The sequence below is a fragment of the Crocodylus porosus genome, unplaced genomic scaffold (assembly GCF_001723895.1).
Source record: "Crocodylus porosus isolate Cpor-Errol unplaced genomic scaffold, CroPor_comp1, whole genome shotgun sequence".
NCBI classification, from domain to species: Eukaryota; Metazoa; Chordata; order Crocodylia; family Crocodylidae; genus Crocodylus; species Crocodylus porosus.
The window spans coordinates 21,219,214-21,246,631 of NW_017728915.1; the positions used below are offsets into that span (position 1 = coordinate 21,219,214).

The window sequence follows — 27,418 nt, forward strand, 5'->3', positions numbered from 1 at the left end:
ATATATTAAAAAAAGAGATGATTGCAGCTTCCCGTTGGGAACCTACAGCCTAGCATATGCTGGATACTAGAGTAATCTAAACAGTAAAGGGTAAAATGTAGCATAAACAAGCAAAAAACAAAAAGGGAGTGTATTCCTAAAATATATTTTTCCATCGTTAGGTCTGTTCTTGAAATGTCATCTTGGTGTTTCCAAACTCCTTATTTCACGACAACATTCAAAGGAGAGGCATTTTTTGAAGGAAAAGAAGGCTACAAAAATTACATAAATGCTTTACTATGCTGTGGAAGTTAAACCCTGTAAAAGATCAAAAGCCATATAAAGGTTGTATTGGTTCCAGGAAACACTGTAAAATGTAGGTTTTTAAAAAAGAAGCCAAGAAAATTAAGAACTAAAAGTACATTTATGGTCACATTTAAGACCACCAAGAACAAGGACATTGAAAGATAAATAAGATAAACTTTAGTGACCATACAGCATTTTTAGCTGAGAATTTATAGATATTTTATTTAAAAAGTAAACAAAAAAGATGTAGCATAATTTATCTGGTGAATCTGTAATCTGAGACCCAATGGAGCTCTTACGTAATATAAAAGATTTTGCTGATTTGAAATGAAATATTGGGGATTTAAAATCTATTGAAGCTGTTGTGTGGACTCTTGTTAATTTTGTTATTCAGTGCTTGTCTGATATACAATCTAATGTGTTTGAAATACAGTGTGGTTGTGATCTGGAATCTCACAGCTCTGTAGTGTGGGTCTGGTAGACCTGATGGATCTGCTACCTGGAATACAGATGCGAGTCAGCTGAGTTGGAAATTTTGGGATAAAATGTGTTTGGTGGCTCTTATTTTGAGAGCCAAGGGGCACAACACCAGGTGGGCATTAAGAATCTGATAGTCTCCTCTACATTTGGTTGCAACAGCAGTAGAACCCAAAAAGATCTGTGCTGTGCATATCAAGGGATCTTGTGCTTTCAGCTCTCTTAACCATGGGGTGGAGTTGACACAGGCTCAGTGATGGCCATAGGATCCAGTGGTTTTGTAGTTTATGATATGATGGCTAGAAGATCTGGTGGCTGAGGCTTGAAAGTTGGGATCCAATGACTCAATCTCCTGACTGGAGCAGGACTTTTCAACCTTCTTAGACTCAAGCCCCCAGAACATTAGAATTACTATTTACTTGGTCACACCATAGGGCCATTTGGCCCAGTCTCCTGTGTCTCACAGGGCCAGGAGGACCCCTGGTTACTGTGGGGCCATTTCCCTGTTCCTTACCTGCTCATGTCTCTGGGAAATTTCACTGTGTCTTTGGATGTTTTCAAGGGCCAGGGGGAGCTTGTCCAGTGTGCTCTGCTCAGTGTTCCCCCCTGGTACTCTTGTTATGAACCTTTGACCTCTACTCCTGTCCCTATTTTCATGTCACTAATGACACCCAAGACTAAAGGTTTATAGTTTCTATGGCATGCCTGGCCTGAGACTTCCCCTGATGTGTTAAAAAGTCTTGCATCACATGGGCCGGGAGGATGCCTAATGACTGCGAGGCCATTTCCTGTCCCTTGTCTGCCCATGTCTCCAGGCAGTTTCATTGGCTCCTTGGATACAACTCTGGGCAGCTGCAGCAAGAACAGCCTGGCAGTGGTGATGGGGAAGGGGCTGTTTTCCCCCCTGGTGCTGAGTAGCAGCTTCTGCCTAGCCACTGACACTACTCAGCATGGGTGGGTGAGTCTGGAACAAGTGTGAGGCAGGTCAGGATCAGGGCTGGGCACACAAGGTCTGTCTAGTCTACAGCTTGCCTGCTCCACTGGTCAAAACAATGTGTGATTAATGTGATTTAAAAAAAAAAAGTGTTAATTTTATTTTTGTGTTAATTGCATAAGTTAATTGCGAGTAACTGACAGCCCTATTTTAAACCTCTGACTATCACTCCCATCCCTTTTATGTCTTTAGTTGTCCCAAGCCAACAATTGATTGCTATCTAGGGAGATCCCTTTCTAAGGCAGGCTTGTAGCTCTTCCTTGCGGGCATTGGCCCAGGGCCCGTAGGCAAGAAATAGGCCCAATGGCGCACAGGGCCAAGGACCCCCGTGACTGTGAGGCTGTTCTCTTGTCCTGCTTGCTCACGCCTCTGGATGGTTTCACTGGCTCCCTGGATGCAATCAAGGGCCAGCACGTGCTGGGTGATGTGCTCTGCTCCATGTCTCCCCTTGGAGCACTTGTTTTGAACCTTCAGCTTTCACTCCCCTCTTGGTTTTCTTCTTTTGTTGTCCTGACTAATTAATCGGTGATATGTCCTTAGTGACCCGCATCACTAACCTGGGCTTCCAGCTGTACTTGGTGGGCTTTGGCCCAGTCACAGAATGGCAGATCAAAAGACCTGTTGTTGCACAGGCCTGGGAAGACCCCTGTGTCAGTGGAGCCATTTTTTTATCCCTTGTCTGCTGTCTCTAGGCTGTTCCACTGGCTTCTGGGATGCATTTGAGGGCCCGTGTGCCCTGCTCCCTGTACACCCTTGGAGGACTTGTTTTAAGGCTTTGATCCTCAGTCCTGTCCCTGGTTTGTATTTTATCTGTCCCAACCAGTCACCAATACACCCTTAGTTATGAAGGCAGCCGTATAGTTTCAAGCAGGCACTGAGCTAGGGTCCGTAGCACATCCAATGCCTGTCACAGGGAGCAAGACTGTTTTCTTTTTTAAAGACATTTTTCCTGCTCCAAGTCAAATCCAGTCCAAACCTGTGAGTCAGTCCAGAGGCATAAGTGGCCCTACAACGGGCAAACATCCTCCACTCCCACCAGGGGCTTCAGATATTTCTTAAGTCTTTTGGCCAGCATCCTACATGTCCAGAGGCTTGGGGTTCGGATGCCCCCACGTTTTGCCTGCCCGCAGCCATACGGCCACAGGAGTCCAAACACCTCAGTGGGGACTAAACTGTGCCAGAAGAAAGGCAACCCCCGGGAAATGCTTAATGCAAACTGCCTTCATACACCCAGATACACAGCAAATTTTAGGGAACACCAATTTTTTATTTTTTTGTGGGGGGGATGTTTTTGCCAGGAAGTGGCTGTACTTCCCGACTGCTGGGGTCATTCCCCCGCTCAAGAACATTACAAAGTCCCACGCTACAAGTGTGGTGGGTTGATCTTTACCTGAGCGCATCCTCCTCGGGGCCCCACGGTCTGTGCCTCGCGGCCTGCCCAGCCCGCGCCGCCGGGGGGTGGGGTGAGCGTCCGCCTCTCCTCGCTCGCTGCCTGGTGCCTCCTCCGGCGGCGGCAGCGCTACCCAGAGTGCAGCAGGGCCCCTGCGTGGATGCGGCTGCGGAGCCGGCGCTTCACCCTGCACAAACATTTCTATAGGACTCATTCGCCCTGCTGAGGAGCCCGACTCAGGGCATGGAGGCTCCCGGCACAGCCCCACCGCTCCGCGCTGCGCAGCTGGGCCGCCTCCGTGAGGAGCACGCTAAGGTAAAGGCCGCCTGGGCCTGGGCGAGACCTGGGGGGAGGGGGCGACGGAGGGGGGGGTGCCGCGTGCTCCGGCCGCCCACGTGATGCGGTTGTGACGTCACCGAACCGCCTGGGCCTGGGGCCGTTGCTACCGTTACTGCCCCCCCAGGGGAGGGGGGGTGGGTAGCTGCGCGAGAACGCCACGTGACCCTCCACGGGCACTTCCGGTCCCGCCCCCATGAGGCCCCCAGTATAGTGGCAGGGCCCTGGTAGCCTTCTGAGCCTAGCCTGGCGTAGGGGGGCTGTGGGGATTTTGCTGAAGCCCTACTGCTTTGTCACACCAGGGGTTCTCCCTGTCTTCTGTCTTTTGCATTAAAAAAATCAATGGTGTCCATGCCTGGCAGGGATGCTTCCCAACTTGCAAAAGGTGCCTCGGCCCCTTGTGGGAGGCATAGTAGTGTCTGTGCCTGGTGGAGAAGTTTCTTGACTTGCAAAAGGCCCCTCATCCTTTTAGGGTGGTGGTACCGAATCGCAGCCTTGGTTCCTGGTCTAGGTTGAGACCCTTTGATGGTCCCTTAGCCACTGCAGGGCTTCGTGGATTTGTGGACTAAGAGGTTGGGGGTGGGGGTCAGCCTCCATGGATCTGATCAGCGTGAGCACGTGCCTGCGCCCACTGGGAATCGCCATCGCTTTAGAGGTTGCGTGGTGACTGCTGAAGGCAAAGGATCTTGGGCCTGTCTTTGGAGGAGTTCCAGACTACACCTGACAACTAACAGTTGCTACCTCATACAGTGCTGTCATTTTAACTAAGGGTAAGGAAGTGGTGTGACGCACAGGATGTAGATCACTCGCCTCCTGCAATAATGCGCATAAATGAGGTGTCGTCTTGGAGAGGTTTACCTAATTGGTCATTAACGTGGATGGAAATTAGAGTCACCGAGTGGGGTATTCGGTATTGTCCATTCTTATAGGTGGAGCAGATGACGGTAAACTGTTCCCTTCTCCCCCTCACAGTTATTTTTCTGGGTAGATGATTGTGATGCAGAATAACTTTACTGTAATGCATTAGTGTCTATTGGGTATTAAAGTATAAGTGGATGTCTGTCATGAACATGTAGAATTATTTGCAGTTCATGGCAAGGCTTCTCTTTCTGTAAGCAAGTTTAAGGCTTTTCTTATACAGATCTGCTCCTCTGCAGAAGAGACCCAAGAGACCATTAATTAAGCCTCAGTTAGGCTGCTGTACCAAAATTATATTTTATCATAGGGAAGCTTTACATAATTTCTGCAAACTGGCTAAAAAAAATTGAACACTTCAGCTTGGACATGAAATTATCCTGAAGAACTAAATATCTTGCTTACAATGGACTTTCATGATGAAGATATAATAGACTTTCCATTTGTGCAATGGAGAGTTAGAGGCTACATGTAATTACATCACAACTGAATGTTCATTTATGGAAATAATATATTTTAAAGCTGAGGAGGTTTTTCATTTTAAATCCCCTTTTTCAGATGTGCATTGTTTTCACCAAAAATCATTCTTGGGGTGCAACTTCACATTTTGGTCTCGGCGCAGAGGTCTAGTGATGAACTTGAAATAATGTGCTTCTGTTTTTCTGTGTACTTTTACTTAGCACTTTTAGCGAGTGAATGGTCTCACTCAATGTTATTTAATTACTGAATATGTTTTGAGAATGTGTTCCTAATGCCATTAGATATTTTTATTTTTTTCTCAGTGAAGTGATCAATATGTCTGTAAAATAAATTTCAATTTGTTATTTTTAGCGAATATGTATAATGTATAATTTTTCATTTTTCACCCCGCTCTGACTTATTCTGATGAAACTGTGATTGATGCAAACACATACACAACACTTTTCATCAAAATGACAACATGCCCCTTACGACTGAGTCTTGGTTGAATAAAAAGAAATCGGTTCAATCCCATTCGTCTGAAGTTCATACTGTATTGTGTTTTCTCAGTGGTTAGAAATAATGAGATGCATCATTAACTACCCGTAGGCTTTAAAATATTATGTTTTGGCATTGTGATTAATTTTTATATTGCACGATGCTTGGGTAAAGTTGCAAGTTCCTTTTCTTTACTGTTGTAGCAATAGGTTGGAGTTTTTAAAGTGTCAAGATCAACTGAGAACTTCTACTTAGCCCAGGAATCCCTTTCCATCTAGCCAGACTGCCTTCCTGTATAGCAGTATGCAAGGTGAAAGATATTAATGTATCTTTTACCCTGTTAGGATTGAACCTTCTTGGTGGAAGATGCCTGGTGCAGAGGAATTCTGATTCTTGGTTGGAACAGCCACTCGCCTGTTTGAGAGACTTTAATCTTGTTAATTTGTAGTGCTAGTAAGACCAAACTGTTAAAAGCAACTTTCAGTACTTTCTGTTAAGATATTTTGTAGAAAAATACAACTTAGAAATTGTATCTTGGGGATAAATTTGAAAAAACTATCTCGCATTTTTCATGATAAAGACTATCACTGAAAACACTGTATCTGCTTAAAGTTTTAAATGTTTTTGTAAAGAAAGTATAGCGTCACAGATTTCTTGAATATATCTGTTAGCTGGAAATGTTAAGTTAACCTACTGCTTGTAAGTACAGGAAGTACAGTATGAATGAATATTTAAAGAGGCAGGATAACATGCTGTAGAGTAAGAATTTAAACAAAATAGTATTATATATGTGGTTCTCAGTGACTAATGTATCTTTACTGAGTAGTGAGTATGTTGTACTCTCAGGAGTTGTACACACAGTTAATTTGCAATGGACTGGTTTTGTTACATGTTCCTGTTGTATCTAAAGCGTGGAAGAATTGAACAAGATCTTACAAAATGGGAGAGGTTTACAGAACCAATTGGAATCGAGAGGGACTTGTTGAGTGTAAGCACATTTTAGGGAAATCTAATCAATTGCAATCTGATAGCGTGAAATTTTATTTAGTAGGATTAGATTTTAATGTTTGTTGATAAGCACATTTGGTTCCCCTCTCTGATTTCAGAAGAATAAGGAAAGAAAGTGACTTCTCAATCATGATGGCATCTAAACATCATTACTTATCGGGCACCTACTACAGGAACTAGCTGGTCATTTTATGTTACATATCTCTGCAGATAGATTCATAATTGTCCTATGACTTCAGCTGACATAGAGTGTTATTATCTTCAAATCCAAATGTTATATTTATGGTCTTGTCAATAGTTACAGTATTTAAGCAGTTAAGAAAAACAATTGAAAATAGTTTATGCAGCTTGTATCTTCTGTCTCTCTTCTTACTCTTGTGAACAGCTTTCTGGTACAAAGTCTTTTCCAAGCAGTATCTGTAGTATGAAATCAGCTAGATGCTTAGAAGCTTTTTAGAGCCCTTACCCACAATTCTGAGAATAGTGAGGAAACTACTGTACTTTTTACTGTGTTGCAGGGACAGCAGAGGAACTGGAGCTGTGTGTCTGCAGACTCAGAAAGAGGACATTTCATGGGTTCACGCTTAATTGGTTTATTTACATTTGTTTAGAAGGATATCTTTGGAGCCATAAGACAAAGGAAATGCATATGGCTATCACCTGTTGTACATATTTTATGTCTTGCTCCTGAGAGCATGCATTCTTTTGGGCATTTAGATGATGCAAACCCTGGTAGTAAATCTAGAAATATATAAAAGGAAATGATACTATAGTATACTGTAATTTATACTGGGAAACTAGCATTGGTGTCTTTTACATTTTTTGAATGTGTGATGTGTGTGTGTGTGTGTATGTACACTCATACACGCTACATAAAACAGAACTATAGAAAGGAGCTGGAAAGAATTTCAGGAGGTCTTCTTATTCAAGGCTGGATTATTCTTGTGAAAGTCATTCTAGAGAAATATTTGTCTAACCTCTTAAAAATGTTCAAGAATAGCTATTCTACAACTTCACTGGGCAGTCTGTTTTAATCCTTAACCATTCTCATGGGGAGGAGGTTCTTCGTAATGTTCAACCGGAATTTTCCTTTGTGTCATTTAAGGTGTTTCTCCTTGTCCTGAAGAGAACCTGCTTGTGACAAGTTAGTATGTAATATGCAAAAATAATAATAGCAGATCATTAAAACATTGAGCGGCATCAGGTATTATGCCTGAAGATGGTACAGATAAAAATGTATCTTGTTCAGCAGTTATCAGAAATAACTGATACAAATTAAGTGGGATAGTATGGAATTCCCATTGTGTTGAAATAGGCTAATATTATTTTACTTTGTTGAAGGGGAGAAGGAGATAAGTTGCTTTCAGCAAATTATAATATTAGTGATTCCAGAAGTGGGTGAGGGGGACTGGTTTTCTTATATAAAAGCTCATCTTAGAAATATACTCAGTATGGTTAAGCATTGGGGAAGACTACCCAGAGAGGTTACAGAATCTCAATCCTTGAAAGTTTTTAAGAATAGGCAGGTGGCAAATGCTTCTTTAGGATGGTTTACAGTGGGATTATCCTGCCTTGAGCTAAGAGTTGGCCTAGATAACCTCATAAAGGCCCTTCCAGCCGTGTGTTTTGTGATTCTGTTCCGGTGCAGTATCTTTACAGGTGTGGGTTACTTTCACCCTTATGTTTATGGGTACTGTGATGTGGCTAATGTTTGGTTATGGTAGGCCAAAGCAGTCAGCCTTCTCTTTGCAGAATAACTGAGTACTGTTCTTGACCACTAGTCTGGATCTAAAGTTGCCTATGATTGAGTCCATTTAAAAAAAAATTATGATTCTATTTGTTGAAAAGCTGCATTTTGACTCACTCTACCCTATCAAATGCTTTCCTGGGTTTAGTCTGTCTGTCTGTACATTCTCATATACTGTTCATGAAGTAAATGGAACATGCAATAGTTATCTGAAACAGTGAAGCTGTCAAGTGTGAAGCTTGTTTGATCTTTGAGTATTAGTTGACTAGCTCGCTTACCTAGTTTTACTCAATGTATTGATTGTCAGATTTTCCTACATTCCTGTGGTGTTTTATAGCATCTAGGATATGCCCTGATTCTACTAGGTGCTTAAAAGGGTTAAACAATAATAATCATGTAATTTGAGTAAGTGAATTAAAAACAGAAATTCTAATTGGGACAGGGAATTTTTTTCTCTTTTTTTATCTGTTGTTACAAGGGGATACTATTTGTTCCATTATTTCATGAACTGAAGCTGAACTGGTTTTCAGAAGGCTAGTGTGCATTTGTGAAAACAATTTCATACATCTTAAATTATATATCTGGTAATTGAGCTATTTTGTAAACTGCTTAAGTTTATTTTGGAGTGGGCAGGTATTTTAAGTACCCTTCCTAATAAATACAACTAGATATGTGAGATTACTTTCACACAACTCAAGTGGTGACTGTATTGTAGCCACTTACAGGTTATACCAGCAGCTGCAGAGCCCAGAGCCCTGCTTGCAGACTGGTTTTACAGTCCATTACAATAATTTCTATTATTGCATGATTATAGTGCTTATTTCTTTTCAGGTACAATATCAGCAGTGCCTTTTTTATTAATAAAGCAAGTGTTTTAATGGGCAAAAAAGGTTACATTTATTCAGGTTATGTGGAATTTCTTATGTGTGCTGGTGAACACTGTTGACTAAGTATCTATTATTTTTCCTAAAAGTCTGGATGACTAGGAGAGTAGAATTCATAGGACCTCTGTGTTTGCACAGTGGAACTTGTTAACGGTTATACCATATATGGAAAGAGCTTACTGCCATTTTCCATCAATAGTTGGGGTAGCTCATACAGTGTTTGCTTGTTTCACAGTAGCAACTCCTGTACCATGGTACTCTCCTCCTGCCCACAGCAGCTGCAGGCCCAGTCCTTCTTTTCTCATGGATTGCTAACCAGTCTCTTAGAAAACCTTGTGGTCCTCTTACCTTCCCAGACCACCAGCCTAGCTAGATTCTGCTTCTGTGGAGAACTAGTGGAACCTAGAAAGCACCAGCAGCCTTCCTCTAAGCTGGTTGTTTTCAACCTTTTTCATTTGTGGACCCCTTTGGAAATTTTAAACTGGAGTTGCCAACCCCTTTGAATTGTAAGTGTAGGTACTCACATACTTTTGATTGATCACAGTAATCTTTTGCAAACCCCTTAGACGTAGTCTGTGGATCCCCAGGGTTCTGCAGACCACAATTTGAAAGTTACTTTTCTAGGCACTCAAGTAGAAGTATATCTCTGGCGAGAGGCAGTGCCACAGTCAACCCAGCAGAAAGTTGTACCAGGTTTAAAAACTAAGAAACTAGTAAGGAGTGTTTCTCCAGATAACCCAACCAGACTTCTGATACAACAGTCTGAAGAGGAGTCTTTGTCTTGTGAGAAAAGGGAGAATTGCAAGTTCTTGGGATAAGCTGAGGTTTGTCTGTGAAAGCACGGTCTTTCTGCAGTTTTTGGAAAGCTGGACTAACTGCAGCAGCACATCAGATCACAAATTTAAATAAGAGTATATCTGTGAAACAAATTAATATAACCTGTACTCCCCAGAATGCGGACATCATCTGCTTTTATCTTGTCCCTCTTTCCTCCTATAATCCTTGCATCATGATGTTTGTCATCATCCTTCATTACATTTTATCTTAATGTTAAAGCCCCAGTCTTACAAATAGAGGTGCTGTCACTACTGACCTGTCCACAGAGTCCCATTTATTTCTATGAAATTCCATGTAGGATTGGGTCCTAAGGATCTAGTTTTGTAAGCTGCTTCTTGTAGGTAGTCTCTGAAGCCCAGGTGGAGCCCCATAAGGACCAGTAGAGCTTTGCCTCAAGGCTGTATTTAATAAAGCTTAGGAGACTTTGTTTATAACGTCTTCTTGTAACTCAGTTGTGGGGCCAGACTGGTTTTCTTTTACTGCTGTTGGTGGCATCTAAGTGAAGTTCCAATATCTAGGGATTTTTTTAAGCACATAGGGACACCCCATTTTTTTCTTTGGTCATGCCTGTGTTTGGAAAAGTGATGGGATATGCATGAGGGCTGTGTGAAGCTTCGGTCCCTGATTCGATTTGGCGGAGATTCAGCCCAATTCAGTGGCTGAATTTCCAAATCTGAATCGAATCAGAGAACCCTTTAATCTCTCTGAATCAAATCTGAACCCTCCGAATCGATTTGGAGATTTGGACATAGAGGCAGCTTTAAACGTTTTTTCTACATACCTTTAGGTAGCAGGGACTTGTGAGTGCTGTGATGCTGGGGCGCATGGAGTGTCCCACAAAAGCACGGGTGGCTCCCCAACGCACTTGGCAGCAAACCCAGAAGTGGACCAGAAGCACTTCCATTCTACTTATGGGTCCACCTGGGAGCATGTTGGGGGGGCCCCCCCTGTGCTCTTGTGGCTCAGTGACTGGTACCTCCTGAGTCGCCGGTGGGGGTCACTGGCAGGGTCCACCTGGGGTCCTCCCACAGCCAATCACCAAGCCAGGAAGGTGCAGAGAGTGCTCCCCAGTGCTCTCCCTGGCAGACCCAGAAGTGGACTGGAAGTACTTCCAGTCCACTTCTGAGTTCATCGCCGAGCATGTGGTCCCCTGCACTCCTGTGGGATGTGAAAGCTGCGATGCTCGGGCGCATGAAGCAAGCCGCAGCTGCTACCTCAAGGTATGTAGAAAAAAACTTTTGAAGCTGTGTCTATATATGAAGCACTGATTCTCCAAATCAGCATCGAATCTTCAGATTCAGCTGAATCGAATTGGGGACAGTGATCCGAATCAACGAATTGAATTGCTGTCCCGGATTCGGGCTGAATCTGAATCTGAATCAAAGAGGCCCTGCTTCGCGCACCCCTCATAGGCACCAATGTGGCAGTCCTGCGCCTCCAGGCATTTTTTTGTGCAGCTTTTTATAGAATAGCCTGCAGAAGTTAAAATTGAAGGAGCTATACTTTTTTCTGTATCCTTGCCACTAACTTGGTGTGATACAACCTATTTCTTTTAGGATTTTTCTGAGTTCTGTAACGTTTACACTCAAGTGAATTTTCCCAGACAGAGCATTAATTTACATATGTGTTAGCTTGTGTAAACTTAAAACTAATTCATTTACAGCTGAATCCTGTATGCTTTAGAGCATGGACAACAGCATGGACTGCAAAATCAGCCCAATGAGCTGGGTAAATGCTACCACAGATATACTGCTCGCACCACCTGAATTAGCTTGGGAGTACATTGTTATGAAGAGCGGATGACTTAACTGGCCTCTGCTTAGTTTGTTAAATATCAAGAACTGTTATCTTACCCTGTCCCAATAACTAATGAATTTATATTAATTGTTCCTAAACCTAATGAAGTTTGTACCTTATAAGAGCAAGTGACACAAAATCTTTAGAGTTCTGCTTTTTGCTATAGACATAACTAAGAATTTTAATTAGGATTTTTAAAATTCAGGTAAATGTATAAAAAATGTTCTCCAGTATCCCCTTCCCTCAAATACTTATCTTACTGACAGGCATAAAAATCCCCTTTGGGCTAAGACCATTTTACTAATTTTTTAATTGTAATATTTATCAATAACTTGATTTCATAATTGAACGTTACATTTCACGAATGCATTTTGCTTTCCCACTAGATCATAAGATATACCATATGACTGAAGAACTTCAACAGCTTTATTTCCTGTTTTGCCATTTATTTTGTGAAGTCTCTAAAAGGGAATTATATTTGAAATATCAAGGATGATTGGAATGGATCGGGAGTTCTAAGACAAGTGGTTTTGTAAATCTTGATCCTGCCTTTCTCTATCAGTGATTGCTGTGTTGTAGACTAAAAGCAGAGGGTTTTTGTAAAGTAAAACTGAAAAGTAATTTTAAACATTTATGTTCCATATGGCTTCTTATATCCTGTTATTACTACTAAATACTTGACCACCCATTTCTTTTACTATGATGTAAAATCTTATTATGAATGAATTACAACTTTATCAGTAAATTCAGTTTCACCATCTGTCTTTTCACTACATGTTGTGGCAGAGAAAATCACTCTTGTATGGGATACGTAGTGGATCTTGACCCTGCTATGCATGTGGGTAACTCATGCAAGTATCCCACTGAAGGCTGTACTTACATGTACAAAATTAAGCAATTAAACTCAGGAGATTTGGGATTCTCCTAATTAGGTCAGTCATGAAAATTAGTTTGGTTTTATCTTGGGCCCTAGTAAACACTGATCTCTCTTGCCGAAAACATGCAGTTTGATTATGGTAGTTTGTTCATGGGAGGGCCTGAGTGATAGAACCAAGGTCAAGACTCAGGTCTTTTCAAAAATCCCAAATGGCAAGGTCAGTATCCTGGCAGCAGATCATTGGCTTTAGATTTATTGGACCCTTACTTTAATTAACACCTCATTACTTCCCTTTGCCTCTACAAAAAGTACTCTATACCATCAGGTTTTCTTTTCAGTAACTAGAAATGTGATTGAAAGGAAATGCTTATAGTGAGACTAATTCAAGATTAAACAGTTACAAATTATTTTATTACCACATGTAAACAAATTACTTACATATCTGATCTCATTCAGATTACGTTTCAAGTGGTGAATAATACGACTAAGCACTTATACAGTGCTCCAGATTTTCAAAGTGCTTCTCTGGCATTAATTAATCATCATCAAACCCTGGGGAGCAGGTAAGTCAGTACTGCTTATTCCCATTTCACAGATGAAGTGTAGTCTGAGAGGCTTCATTTTATACAAGACTGCCTAGTAGAAGTCAGTATCAGCGTTTGGATTGGACTTGGGTTTCTGGCACCTAATGGTGTAATATTTGTCATAATTTTAGGAAGTCAGAACTTAAAACATCCTTATCTGGTAATATGCCTTGCCTTTCATGCAAATGCATAGTGCAGATGTACAAATACCAAATATTTATTGAATATTTGTTGAGTTATAATCTTAATTAGCTATGCATAGGCATACATATCCAGCTGTGCACATGTGCTCAACTTTCGTACATGCCCATGTACAGTGTGGGAAAAATCAGTTCACCTGCTTACCTACACAGTTGGTATTATCTTTTCTAGAAATTGAGATGTCATCTAAAAAAAAGTAGTTTCTAGCTTGTGAACATAACCCTAACAGTATGAATCTAGTGACAGGTTCAGTCAACTGCCAAGAGATGACTTCAGTGCCATCTCTGCCAATTGTAGCTTTTCCCAAGGTGCAGCATAAAGAAAACTGATCAGAGGCTTGACAGTTTGTCCTATTGTTACTCAGAGCCTGTAGGAAATAGATAAGAATTAGCAGATTAGCTTCACTGTGCTGCTATGTGCAATGTGAGGGTAAGATGGGGGGTGGTGAGAGAGGCTCTTTATTGGAGAGGACAGCCTCAGAAAACTGCAAATGACTAGGATTTAGGAAGTAGCGCATGTGACTCAGCCTTTTTTAAAGAAAATAGTCATAAGGGTTATCATATACTGCACTTCACAAAAGTAGTATTCGTCTTGAAGAACTGCCTGACATTGGGGTAGTGTTTGGGTTAGATATGCACAGAAGTAACAGGATGAAAAGCATGAATGAGCATACTGTCTCTTTCAAGAAAGAGAGGAAGGGAAGTGAAGCACCTGCACAGGAATGGGAAGTAGATCTGAAATTGATAGGCTTGCAGAGGTAAGAACCTGCTCGCATGTTAGATCATTTCTTCTCTTCCCATAATTCAACCCATCTTCATTTCTAAGAAACAGTCTGTTGAGGGAGTGCAGTGCAGTGATTATATCTGATGATTGTGAGTCAGGAGATCTGCCTTTTACTCCTGGCTTTGCTGTGGACTGATGTGTAATCTCAGTTAAGTCACTCAGTTGCCCTGTTAAATCAAGCCAATTTGTCTCCCAAAAGTGTGTTGCAAATTTTAATTAATGCATGTGAAGGGCTTTCAGTTCCTCAGATGGAAGATGGAGAAAAATTATATATATTGAAAGGCTGGTTGGACAATGGAGAAGGAGTTGTGTGGCTGCTGAAGAAGGAATGTTTCTGTCTTTAAGACAGTGAAGAGTGTCTTCTGCTATGCAGCAGAGCAGTGTGTGGATACTCTTGTTTCAACAGCCTGTGAGCTTCATTATGCTAGCACTGGAACCCTTGGATAGTTAGAAAAGGAATCATGATTATGAAATGCATGCTCATTATTTGTCGCCACACTTGTATTAGCATTTAATACATGGCATTAAAAATAAGAGTACAATATAAAGTCTGTGGTTAAAATCAGCTATGTTTACTAGGCAAACCAAAATCCATTATTTTAATTATATTACCCACCATCCCAATATAGTGCTGTATCTTCATTCTAGTTCATCTTTCAGCTGTGATGTACTACTAATTGGGGATAACAGTTGGCAAGTATAGGAACAAGGGTTAAAACTTAAATTAGCTCTCTAAAACAGAAGTAATGGAAAGGTTCAGTTTAAATAGCTTGAAAAAATGAAAAATAGACCCAGCAATTATTATTTTTTATGCCTGGTTTGTATTCAAGAAGTAATTAAAACTGAAGAGAGGACCACTGGAAAAATTTGCAAATAATAGTTATTTAAAACCATGCTTTTGTCCACCATTTTTTTTTTTACTGTGTGCCGTATATACTTAGCATGGAAACTCATAAGACAGTGCCCCCTTGTGGCTACCCACATTGTAAATAGCAGAAAACGAGACAAACGTGCAAAAGCTCTTCAGGCAGGTGGCATGCTTGGTGATCAAACTGAAAAGTAGTAAGCATTTCTGAAATCAGATATGCATGTATTGAATCAAGATCTGGAGAAATATTAAGTTTGTTGGGGAGAGAGAGGAAACAAGATACTTGTCTATTCCCGTTTAATTTTAACTAAAGATTTTTTTTTTCTAAAAGTAGATTCTTTTTAATAACTGAACACTCGATTAGCTAATGTTAAGTTTGCTGTGAGTATAGTTTAATAGCACACTTTAAATATTTTAGTATGCAGATAAACTATTGTTAACCTCATAGATTTGCACATTCATATATTGTTATGCCTAGAAGGAAAATAAGTCATAGAAGGAAAATAAGACAGAGTAGAATGATATCAATACATTCCTATGTATTGATATCATTCTACTGTGTCTTAAAGGTAATGTAGTTTTGGTAGCATTAGTAGGCCAGAAAAACTGAACTATAACTCACCTGTGCATGTATGTATTTACCTTGTCATTAGCCATTTAAAAATTGTACACAAAGGTATATGTTGTTTCTAGGAGCATAGAGTTAAGAGACTCAGAAGAGCTGGATATAGTTCTTTGCTGCTTATTGTTGCAGGTATTGTAACAGTTTGACTGTCCCATCAAAGAACATAGATGTAATACATGATTGACTCCTAGTTTTTTAAAACATCTCTTCAGATATTTAGTTATTTCTTCAGTCTTGAGATATGAATAAAAACATATTGAAGCTGGTAATGTTAGCACTTCCGTGAGATCCCTTATTTTATTGTTGCCACAGTAGAGATTGTTATTGGTTCCACCCTTTGGTATTCCTTCATGGAAGATTATATCAAAGAAGACGAATTAAATTAAAATTGATTGGTCTTATTGATTGTTTTTAAGGGGATAAAGGATGGTGGAAACAGCATATATCTATATACTGTTGTACTGATGGTCCATTTAAAAAAAAAATACAAAAAGCATATGCGTCCAATTTACATATTTACTAATTAAAAAAGCTTCCTGGAAACATTAAGTAGACTATCTTCTGTAACCTTTAACATTGTAGCTAATGGATATAGCCTAGAAATTTTCATAGAAGGTCCTCTAAATAATGTAAATGATTATGAATATGTAACTAGTTAATATGCAGCTACGAAAGGATTATCATGTAGAGGTTAATGAACATGCTGCTCTTATGGTTTGCAGGGCTTTTCTTTTTGTGCTTTTAGCTCACTTCATGCATGGAAAGTCATGTATTGGGAATGGAAAGCTTCCTGCCTTTTTTTTTCCAGCTTCATCTTTAATGGGGCAATTAACCTGGAACTTTCTTAAAGGATTTCATAAACATTTTTTGTGCACTTAATTATGTTGTGTACTTTGCAATCACCACCAAATCTGAAACAGTGAAATATGTTGATATAATATTTTCTGTTTTACTATGTGTTAAAGCGGCCCCTTTTTGTATATTACCACTGTTATGCAATGTTTCTATTAGTAAAGCTTTATTCTAAAGTGGACCTTATATTAATGTAATATCTGTATAGCTTTGTGAATGTATATCCTATAGAAACCTGCCTTTGTGTCTTAGACTTAAAAATAGCAAATTTGTTAGGAGAAATAATTTAATAGGAATTAAAGAGGTTTTTAATTTATAGACTGCCCAAGCATAAGGTTTAACCCCTGGAGTAAGATGATCAACTATGTATTCCACTGTGTGGGGTTTTTATGGAGTTGTGAGGCTGTAAATACAGAACTGATCCTTCAGCTTTTCTACATTTGTTAGCTGACACAAGTATTTTGATTTTTATCTACTTCCCTGAGTAAATTTTGTGGAGTCCTCCCGTAATGGGCGCACATGTGCCAAAAAGCAATTCTCTTCATTCTGTTGCACATTTTTTTTTTTAAAGCTCTAATGATTTTGGTGGAAGTTGAAGATGGTGGTTGGGGTTTTTCTGGAAATTATCCCATTAATTGTTTTTAACTACTGGGATTTTTGTGGCAATTTGTAAAAACAGAATTTTCAAAAATATTTGGAAAATGCTTCTATTGAGAACAAGTCTAGACATTTAATTGACTCACAGCTTCATTACATTTTATGTAATTGAGTGAAATAGTCTGTATTATACATTCCAGTGTGTATTATTCAAAGTTCAAAATATGTTTTTGAAAGAAAAAATGTCCATCCAGTTGTGATACAGCAGACCACCGCAGCAAAAACATATCTTGTCTGCACCTACGCTATTAATCTAAATAACTTTCTGTTTTTAACTTAATGTTTTAAATGCATAGTCTTAAGCATATTATGAAATGGTTAACTTCTGGTCTCCTGGGGGAATCTGAACTTCAAAAAAAAAAAAAGTGGGCTGCTTGGGTGTCTTTCTGTTTTCTATTTAACAAAAGATGTGCTAGAGACAATTTTTTTTGCATTTAAACCTGGCAAAATTCATTTGTACTGTTTCAGAATAATATTGTTAGTGAAACCACCATTTGTAGATGTTATGATAAAGGCAGCCCTGGAAAATTTTTCCTTTTTTTTTTTTAAATGAACAAGCATGGATGTTACATTGGTTTTTGTTATAATTTATATTGTTTGCTTTTTCTTACAAAACATATAACATTGAAAATAGATCTGCAGATTATACAAAATGCTGCTTATCTTATATCATATGTCACATAATAGTTATGGAGCAGACGACGTACCAAAATATGAATTGGAAAGCTGTGATTTGTTCTGCAGTTATCAGTTTGCATTAGTATTGTGATAAAGCATGCTACTTAAGAAGTAACATTCACATGCCTTTGCATTGACAAATAAAAATGTATATAGAGACGCTACCAAATCTGTAAAGCTACTGTTCTAGTTTCTGATACATTGATATTGCAGCTGTGTGCTTAGCCTTGTTTTTTCATGAGCAGTTATCTGTTTTAATGACAGGTGGTCACTAGCTGCCAAGAAAAAATCCAGCACTGGTAAGTGAAAAATGTTTGATTACATGCCTAAAATACTGATGGAAGAACCTGCTTGTGTTTTAGTAAAGTACCCTACAGTTATAATAATGCTTGCCAAACTCTACTAGGATATGTTAGGGTTTATAGTTTGAGATGGGTCTGATTTATTGCAGTGCTCCTTCTTTCAAATGTATATATTTTCCCTGTGATATCACTGTCTTCTCAAATATGTTGGAATTTCAGTGTGTATAATTCTTTTTAAGTCTCCTTCTTCCTCTTAATTTTCCCCAAGTAACTTGTGGAAAGAATATTGCTAAATAGGTGTTCCAGATATGGAGTTTTTGTTGTTGTTTTGTATTAAGTGCAGCTGCTTAATTAACTTTTTTTTTTTAAATGTAGAGAATTTATAACATTTAGCATTTTTACAGCTAACTGTTTTTGATAAACCTTAATATTTAACGGTTAGAGAAAATGGGTTGTCCTTTAAAATGGCACTTTTTTCTCTGCTGCTTTTAATATGGTAATCTATAGTTAATGGAAAACATGCTTAGTAAATAACAGTTTCATGTGGCATTGGAGGAAAATGTACATTTAATGGTGAATAGAATCTTATATTATGAGTTACTGTGAGATATAACAGTTGATCTTACAGATATCAAATTACAATATATCCATGCTGTGTTTACCATGATTTTACTGAGAGAACAACAGGAGCTGTCTTGATTATTGTCTGCAGGGTTATTGCAGAATCACAGCAACTGCCCCTTTTAGTGCTGAGATTAAACCTTTGGTTATACACCATCAAGCATATAATATTTTAAATTTATTTTAAGAGGCTTTTTCTTCATGCTTGAAAGATCTCCAAGCAAATAATTTATAGTTAGTGTGTATCAAATGTTTTTATTTTAAATGCATATAAGCTGCAAACAGTGGATAAGAGTAAAAAAAATCGGTGCAATCTATACACATCATCATATTAAATTCTGACTACTGGCTTGCAGAAAATAATCTAAAACTCATATGTTTCACTTACGTTTAAAATTCAGAGACACTCTTAATTTTCAATAAAAGCAACATTATAGAGGTGCCCACTGGTGCTGTTGTAGTTAAGCCACTATTTCCATAATGTACTTCTATTTTCAGGGGTTTGAAAATTGTCCATTCACATTTAGGCCATCATGGTTATATATACTGCTACTAGGAATGATCTCTGCCTACCCTCCTCTCCCCCCAAAAAGCTCTTTTGAAGCTCTGATGCATCATTTTCAAACAAAAGTTGACAACGTTTAAATTGTTTTCTTTTACTTCTATATATAAATGTCTGTTTTTTGAAGGGTAGGTATGAAGGATGTGTTTTTAAAACAATAAGCTACTAGTATTGGCCCATAACTAATTTTGGGGTGTTTACATAAAGAATTAAAAATCTGGGATGACAGGTTTTATGTAGAAGAGCAGTTACGTAGCACGTACACAGCTTTTTATGACAAAAATGTTGTTTTTAGTATTTGTATTTAGATCCTGATTGTGCAAGAACTAAATATCCATCCATTTCAACTGGATGATTTGTTTCAGTAGCTAATAGTACAGAAGACTGTTAAAAAGAATTGAATGAGAAATGAAGTTTTAGGATGCTCAAATTTTAATAAATTATCTTAAAATGTTCCACTTATAAGTCTAGTTTGCTATTTTAAGTGTAAGTTTTTATACACATAAATAACTGTTCAAATATGAAAGAGTATGTATAAGTCAAATAATTTTCATGCAGAGAGGCATTTTCATAAGTGAAATCCAGTTGTAAATAAGTCTTCTCTCTTTGAAGCACAGGTGTTTATTTTAATTTTTTTGTTACATGTTCAGTCTGTAGACCAAAGTGTTCATTTCATAAATGTGCCAGTAGGTGGAAAGGGAGGATGATTCCTCCCATATGCAAGGCTGTTTTAAATCAACTAGTTGTATTGATTCATCCTTTTTCTTTTTGTTGTTTCTTGTCTTTTTGTTATGATGGTCTGGAGACTATGCAAGGGACAAGGATTTCTCTAAGGTGATAGCTTTTATTGGACCAACTATATAGTTAGGATGGAGTTGGACAAGCTTTTGAATCCAAGGTGACCTGATGAAGAATGTCTTGCGTCTGAAAGCTTGTCTAATTCTATCTCCACTACACAGTTGGTCCAACAAAACGATTATAATGTGGCTGTATTTCCAGACTTCCACAGTACAAATTTTATTGGCAAGGTACGGTAGTTCTTTTGAAAAACCGTTCTTTTGTTCTTTCCCCTAAACTCTCTCCTTCTTAAGAGTAAGTAACTACATCAGAAAGTTAGCTTCCAAGTATCACTAATATAGAACATGTGTATTAATGCAGTCAAATCTTTCTGGCTTTGACTAGAGCAGTTCCTCTAGCACTCGCATTTGGTTAATTGGTAGTGTCTAATCCTAAAGGATACCTTCTTTCCAGGCAGACAGAAAAATTGTTAAATTGGGAAGTGTTTGAGGCCTAAAATCATCAGAGAGCTAATCCTTTCTTTGTAGGAAGAAAAGCACTTATTTTCCATGCTCTTTTTTTTGTTTCTTAAGGATACTCCTCTTTGCATGTCAGAAAAACAATAGAATGACTTGCCCTTGTTTTGTTTTGTTTTTGGTTCTATGCATCTTTAAAAAATATTCGCTCATTTTGGAATTTGAATGGTCATTACCATGTCATAACAAAGGTAAGGTTTGTGAAGATGAGCCCTTGGAAAGAGTATATCTGGAGTCCTCAATGTTATTTTCTGAACTACATGTTCATTATGGACTCTTAGTACTTGGTCTTTAAGTTTGGCACCTTTCCTGGGAGGCCCTTCAACAGCAGGTGTTGACATCATGCTACTTAACCAGCTGGTCATCCCTTGTAAAGGGCTTTCAAATATTTAATAGGATAGCAACACAAACAAAGGCACATCGAGATAAATGCTTTGGGTTTCAGGCTCTCACAGACTTGATATACAAGCCAACTGCAAACTGTCAAGTCATTTTAACAAGTAGCTGAAAAGGTGTTATATGAATCTTGTTACCATCGCGTCCAGATTCCTTATTGGATAGTTATTTAAAAAAGAAAAGGAAGGGGTAAAAAACCCCAAACCAAACTAACTTCTAGATCTGATTCAGGGAGCAAAAGTGCTAGCATCATCTTTATTATTTTTACATTGCTTCCAGTTTTCTAGTCAGCGTATTAACCAAGCAGGCAGTAGGCAGTAAGAAGAGCCCTCTGTTTCCTTTCGTGGCTTATGCACATTGCCTAAGATTTGCTTGATCAGCCTTCGCTTCTGTGAAAGAATCTTTTAAAGAAGGCAGATGGGGTAATTAAAATAGAATTTTACATTCCTTATACAAAGCTATCATTTATTTTCTTTCACAAAAGGAAAGGATGACAGATCTTCAGTCATTTTTCTCAAGGATCCCAGTTCCATGAAACCTAGTTATAAGAAGAAACTCATGTTCTCTTCATCTGCAGTCCCTCCCAGCTCTTACAAAGTTTGCTCTTCCTAAAAAGAAACTGAAACACAAGCTCATAACCATGAAAATAGGAATACCTTTTACCTCTTCTTCTCTTTTTGGCCCTCCCTTAGACAGGTGCAGCTTACTAGGGGGTAAGCTCTTGGCTTCTGTCCCTCCTCACCTCTCTCCTCCCCCTTCCGCTGACATTTGCGGCCCTCTCCTTTCCGGCCTCCCTTGCCAGAGGGGTGGAGTAAGCACCCAGTCCTCCACTTCAAAAGTTTAAACTCAACTGATCAAGAGGATTCAGCTCTATTTTGGAAAGTAAGACAATGGAGAATAATAGTTTTAAAGGATCCATTAAGAGCCTTGCTTTTCCTTATCCACAAATCAAGTTGCCCACTTCTGTTCAGCTTTTTTTTAATCTGTTTCAATGGAATCTGAATGTAGTACAGAATATATTCAGGCTTAGACTTAATATACTATCCTAAGAATATTTGCATAAAAAATGAATATGTGAATCCACTAGCCTCTTTTAGAAAATTTGAGTTACATGCTACCCTTTTCTCTGTAGAAGATGAATCAGGAAACTGTTAACATCAAGCTTTATAAATGTAGTGTAGCAGGTCATGTACTATATTGTGGACTTGATTTGTGGAGAACACGCAACCAATAGATCACCCACTATTTTCTAAAAAATAAAGAATGAAAATTAATAAGAATCTGAAAATATTATGCTATATAATTACATAAATAACTACACATCTTTCTAGAGTATTTTCCAAGCTAACACAAAAAGTACCACATCTAGTGTAAAGCTGCTATTTAGTTGTAAATCTGCATTTTTTAATAGTTATACCAATGAGAATGCACCTTCCTTTAGAAAACAAGTGTAGTACAAATGAAAAGTTGATTAAAATTGATGATTAAATCGAGGCTTTCACTGTGGTGATTTAAATTGCCTTGATTTGAATCAGGCCACCCTGCAATTTAGGATAGATTGTCCAAAATGGCATAGAAGGTTCTGTATCTCAGAAATCTTTCATGATTACCTCATGCAATAGAAAGTTTGTGTGTAAGAAACTTGAGAGAAATGGTAGCTACATCCAGACTTCTGTTTTTTATTGAGATACTCATCTGATAGCTTCCTAGAAAGTTGCAATTATCCGGAATTCTCAGGGCTGAAAGGCCTTTCTTAATTTGTGTTACAGGTGTCTGGGTTTTCAGGATGATTTTTCCTTTAACCTGTTCATTTGCTTCTACATGCTGTTGTTAATTTTATGAACTAGATAGGTGCTATTTAACCAGGCAACTTACGGACAAGAAACTTCTTGGGGAGTATAAAAAATGATCTTTTGCAAAATAAATTCCTAAGATCTTTTCTAAAATAAACTTCTCACTGCAGTTATCCATGAATTTTCAGCTTATAAGATGGGAATTTGGGATCCTGTTTGGTATTGTTGAAATGATGCTGTAGCTGTGATGATCCAGAAATTATGCGAGAGGCAAGGATTGTTGTGGGCAATATCCTTTATTGGACCAACTGCATGGTTAGGATAGACTTAGACAACCTTTCAAATGGCGTGTATTCTTCATTAACATATTGCATTCAAAAGCCTCACTCTATCCCAACCATGTTGTCAGTCTGATAGAAGACATTACCTTCAACAATTCTTGCCTCTTGTATAATCCTGTTTGGACACTTTAAAGATGTTGGCTTCAACAAAATCATGAATGAGAAGCTATAATAGGAAAGCTATATTATAGAAAACAGTAATAAAATGCTCATCTAAGTTGATGGGGAAAAATATGTATGCTAGTTCTTCAGAAATTCATAGGAAAATATTCTCTGGAAGAAAACATTCCCATGTGGAATGGTGTTAAATTTCCCGAAGTATGCAAGTGTGTAACATTTGAGAAGTACTTATACTGTCCTGGTCAGGGGAACAGGAGAAAGTGTTCCACATCTACACTGCTTGTTGATGCTTCAAGGAGTTACACATTCCCAGTGGTCAAGTCATCATCTTGAAGGAATGTTGACTGTTTTTGGGGACAGAAATTTCAGCCAGAAGTCGTATTTAACTGTAAAATATTCTTTTTAAAGAATTCACAAGAGGTACTGATGGTTTATTGTAAAGCATGTTCTGAAGAGACCATGTCTCTGCTAAAATATAAATTGGGATTTCAGAGTTTCTTCTAAATTATGATGGTGGTTTAGCTGCTGACCTTGTGCGAGAGCTACAAAAGCAGGGAGGAGAACTATTTCTCTCCCTCCCCACCTTGGAATTTTACAGCTCAACAAAAGGGTCATCATAAAAATTTTTTAACCTAAATTACTTCTATATACATGTGTTCGTATGCACATGCGCATGCACCAGTGGCTGATGATTATGATGATGTGTGGGGATTTTTTTTACTCTAACATTTTAAATGAATCTACATTTTATGAGTTAAAACAGTTAGTTCTCACATATCTTTCAGTGGAGCACTGATACTATATTATCAGAAGATTATTCTTTATTTTATATATAAATGAGATTAAATGCACTTAAATTTGTCAACAGGAAGAAGGTGGAGAGTGATTATGAGGCTCTTCAAGAACGACTCAGTACATTGCCTGATAAACTGTCTTATGATATCATGGTATGTACAATATGGTTCACTCAAAATAATGGACTAAGTTTTTAGTATCTCAGGTTTCTTTTGTGACTATGAGGTATATTATCTTGGTTTACCATATAGTTCTTAGTAATGATACATTAATTATAGTAATAGTTAAACCTTTGCTGCTTTTTCTCTCCTCCTCTTCTTTCAGATTCATTAGAAATTATGTTACTGACAATTGAGAACTGATGACATAAATGCTAGCACAAAATCTGACATACTTGATATGCAAATTTATTATATAGAAAACTATAATTATGACTCAAATATGGTACTTAGCCATTTCCTGTTAGCCAGAGAAGAAACAGGCCATCATATTCTCTGATTCACAGAATTAAACTCTGGGACATTGATTTTTATATAAAAAGGTGCTGCTAATTTTTGTTTTAATGATCTTCCCATTGACACAGTGATCTATTCTCATGTTTTGATTCTTTCATAGTAAGTGTACATCTTCCCATAAACTTTAGTCTTAGTGGATCAGACCTACCAGTTCTTATACCTGACCTTATAAACGTACTGCTATGGGTTTAACTCATCTATTTTATGCCCAGTTCAAACTATATCTTTGAAAAGGCTGAATTTAATTAGTTATTTGTTAATGGCATATAGTCTCATTTATCTCTAGGGCATTACTTCAGAACTCTTGAACTGTTTTTATAAGACAGTGTTGGAAAGAATGTGTCTTGGTTTGGGGAAAAAAATTACGTTTGGATGTTGACAGTTCAGCACTTTTTATAGATGTTAGTGGGGAGATATATTTACACTTGTGGATTGCTCTTATCTTCAGCTATCAAGAAAATAAGAGGAGGCTTGATGTTTACCTGGCTGGGGTCATTTGAGCCCGGTTTTTCTCCTCTACCCAGGGCAGGGGGTTGGACCTGATGATCTACAAGGTCCCTTCCGACTCTACTTCTATGAATAAGTGATCTTGTTGCAAAACGCTGAGAAATTTTACTAGATTCATTTATTCTGATCTTTAAAATAAAGTGAATTCAAGCCTACCTTGTTAAACTTATAGTAACAGTCTCTATTTCACCAGTCTACTATCTGCATATGTGAATTTTGCTGCTTGTGCTTTTTGGAGGCTAATAAACGTTTCAGAATGGTGTTCCGAAGACTCCTGTAAATTCACTTTGGGGTGCGGGGTACATATGAAGAATATGTTCTATAGGAATGGTTCCCAAATTGTGGGCCACCAGTGATGTGCAGATGATACCTTCATGTTGAAGAATGAGAGCAGGAAGTGTGTCAGTCAGTAAACTCTCCCACTCTGCAGAGCTACTGGAAGCTGAAGAAAAACAGATTTGATTTAAGGTTCCTAAGTAGATATTAGGCACATAAATAAAAGAGCAATTGAAATTTGAGTTGGTAGGGGCTTTTTAAATGTTACAGGTCTAAAAAATGTTAAGCTTACTGGAAAATAATAAATTGTGTGTATTTTATATATAATAAATATTTTACTAATCTAAATGAGATGCAATATTTTTATGTAAGGATCTAAGTAATAATATAGCAGGACTCTGTTTTCCTGTCAGATCCATGGGTAAGTCTCAAAAAGATTCTACGGCTCAAAGTTTTTCTGATTAAATTTAACTTCTTGTGATGAATATAAAACACCACATGAAATTCAGACTGTACTTGAGATTCTGATCTGGCAGTGTAAATACTTATCATGTGTTTATCGTAAATAACAGCTCTATGGAGTTTTGAGATAGCTTTGTCCCGTGTTACGTCTTAATTCTTCTGTTCTGTGCAAGTTGTCATGATTAACCACCTAATTTCATTCTAATAGTGTGTTTTTTGCTGGTTCTTCTGTGCTGTTCACAGGTACCTTTTGGTCCCCTTGCCTTCATGCCAGGAAAACTTGTCCATACCAATGAGGTCACTGTTCTGCTTGGGGATAACTGGTTTTCCAAATGCTCAGCAAAGCAAGCTGTTGGCCTAGTTGAGCACAGAAAAAAACGTATGTATGTTTATAAATATTATAAATAATATTACTTTTCTTTATTACTTAAAATGATGCATGTCCATATTAACATACATAAAAATGGAAGGCATAGTATACCCAAAGTGCCTTCTGTAATTGCATTTCTTTAAAATATATAGGTTGGTGATATGATTTAATAAGAGGAGTAGAGGGGATTAGACAACTTTAAAAGCTTTGGTGAACTGGCTTATGGAAACGCAGAATTGACAAGGAAATAGGGTTTGGAGTGATGTTTTCATAATATTGCATGGGAAACAGTACCTAGAGCTTTATGCAGTCTAAAATAAGTCAGTTTTTGTAATGGTGTGTATAATATTCCAAACTCAGTTGGTGGCATAGGCATTAGTAAGCCAACCACAAGATCAATGAAGAATTATAAAGGTTTACATTTAAAAACGTTTAAAACAAACGCATCAATCCTGTTAGATTCAGGGATTCATAAGCCTTTCAGAGTAGTCCTTGTCCCCACACCTGTTTCATGGACCAGACAGAAATGTTCTGGTTGGGGTCACACAGATATCCTGATTTTCACTTCTCACATAGAATGGATGTGGCAATTATTTACAACTGTAGCAATTGCTTGCATGACAAAGTAACAGTAAGCATTTTTCTCTTTTAACTTTAATGTAATAAACCAGGGCTTGGAGGTGGAATGAACTGCATAGTCTATTTTTGTTTATTTCTTCTGGCTTTTGTTTTGTCCATGTGTCTCTCCTTGCTGCTTCTTCTTTGCTTCCTGGTCCTTTTTATGCATACATACCTATTTCCCAGCCCCGTCCTGTTCCCCCCCGGATATGTTTCCCCCTCACTTGGTTTGTTCTGTCTCATTCATTTGGACGTGTAGGTCAGTTGCTTTGCTCAGTTCTCCTCTGCACAACTTTTCCGTTGATCTGGAGAGGTTTAAATGCCCTGGGTATGACCCTTTTTTGTTTCCCCCCTTCTGGTGGGAGAACCAGGCAGAGGGAGATTGGCATTTTCTGTTTGTTTGCAGCTAGTTTTACTTGATACTAAGGATTCTGGCTTTGAAGAGCCTGGAGGCCTTCAAAGAAGAGTACGGGAAGTGGGAAAATCTGTCAACTTTCTGTTTCACTTAGCGCCTTAGTTTAGACCTTGCTTTGTTCAGAAAGAGTGTGATTCTTTAAGTGTCAAGGAAAGGGAAAAAAAGTTGAATTTAACTGAAAATTGATACCTTTTAGCCTCTGCTGTGGACTCCTGACCTTTTATGAGAGAACATTTGAGTTATTTTTTTAGTACCAGTTT

General features: G+C 38.3%; 1 protein-coding gene across 1 annotated transcript in view; it reads left to right on the top strand.

Annotated features, from left to right (window-relative positions):
- The first annotated feature begins 3,280 nt into the window (after positions 1 to 3,280).
- URI1 (URI1, prefoldin like chaperone) overlaps positions 3,281 to 27,418 on the top strand; it is a 53,554-nt gene continuing 29,416 nt past the window's right edge. Inside the window, exons 1-4 of the mRNA XM_019535809.1 lie at positions 3,281 to 3,461; positions 18,017 to 18,051; positions 24,069 to 24,147; positions 25,999 to 26,134. Coding sequence (XP_019391354.1) covers positions 3,390 to 3,461; positions 18,017 to 18,051; positions 24,069 to 24,147; positions 25,999 to 26,134 — 322 coding nt within the window. The 5' untranslated portion in view covers positions 3,281 to 3,389. The remainder of the gene's footprint in view (positions 3,462 to 18,016; positions 18,052 to 24,068; positions 24,148 to 25,998; positions 26,135 to 27,418) is intronic.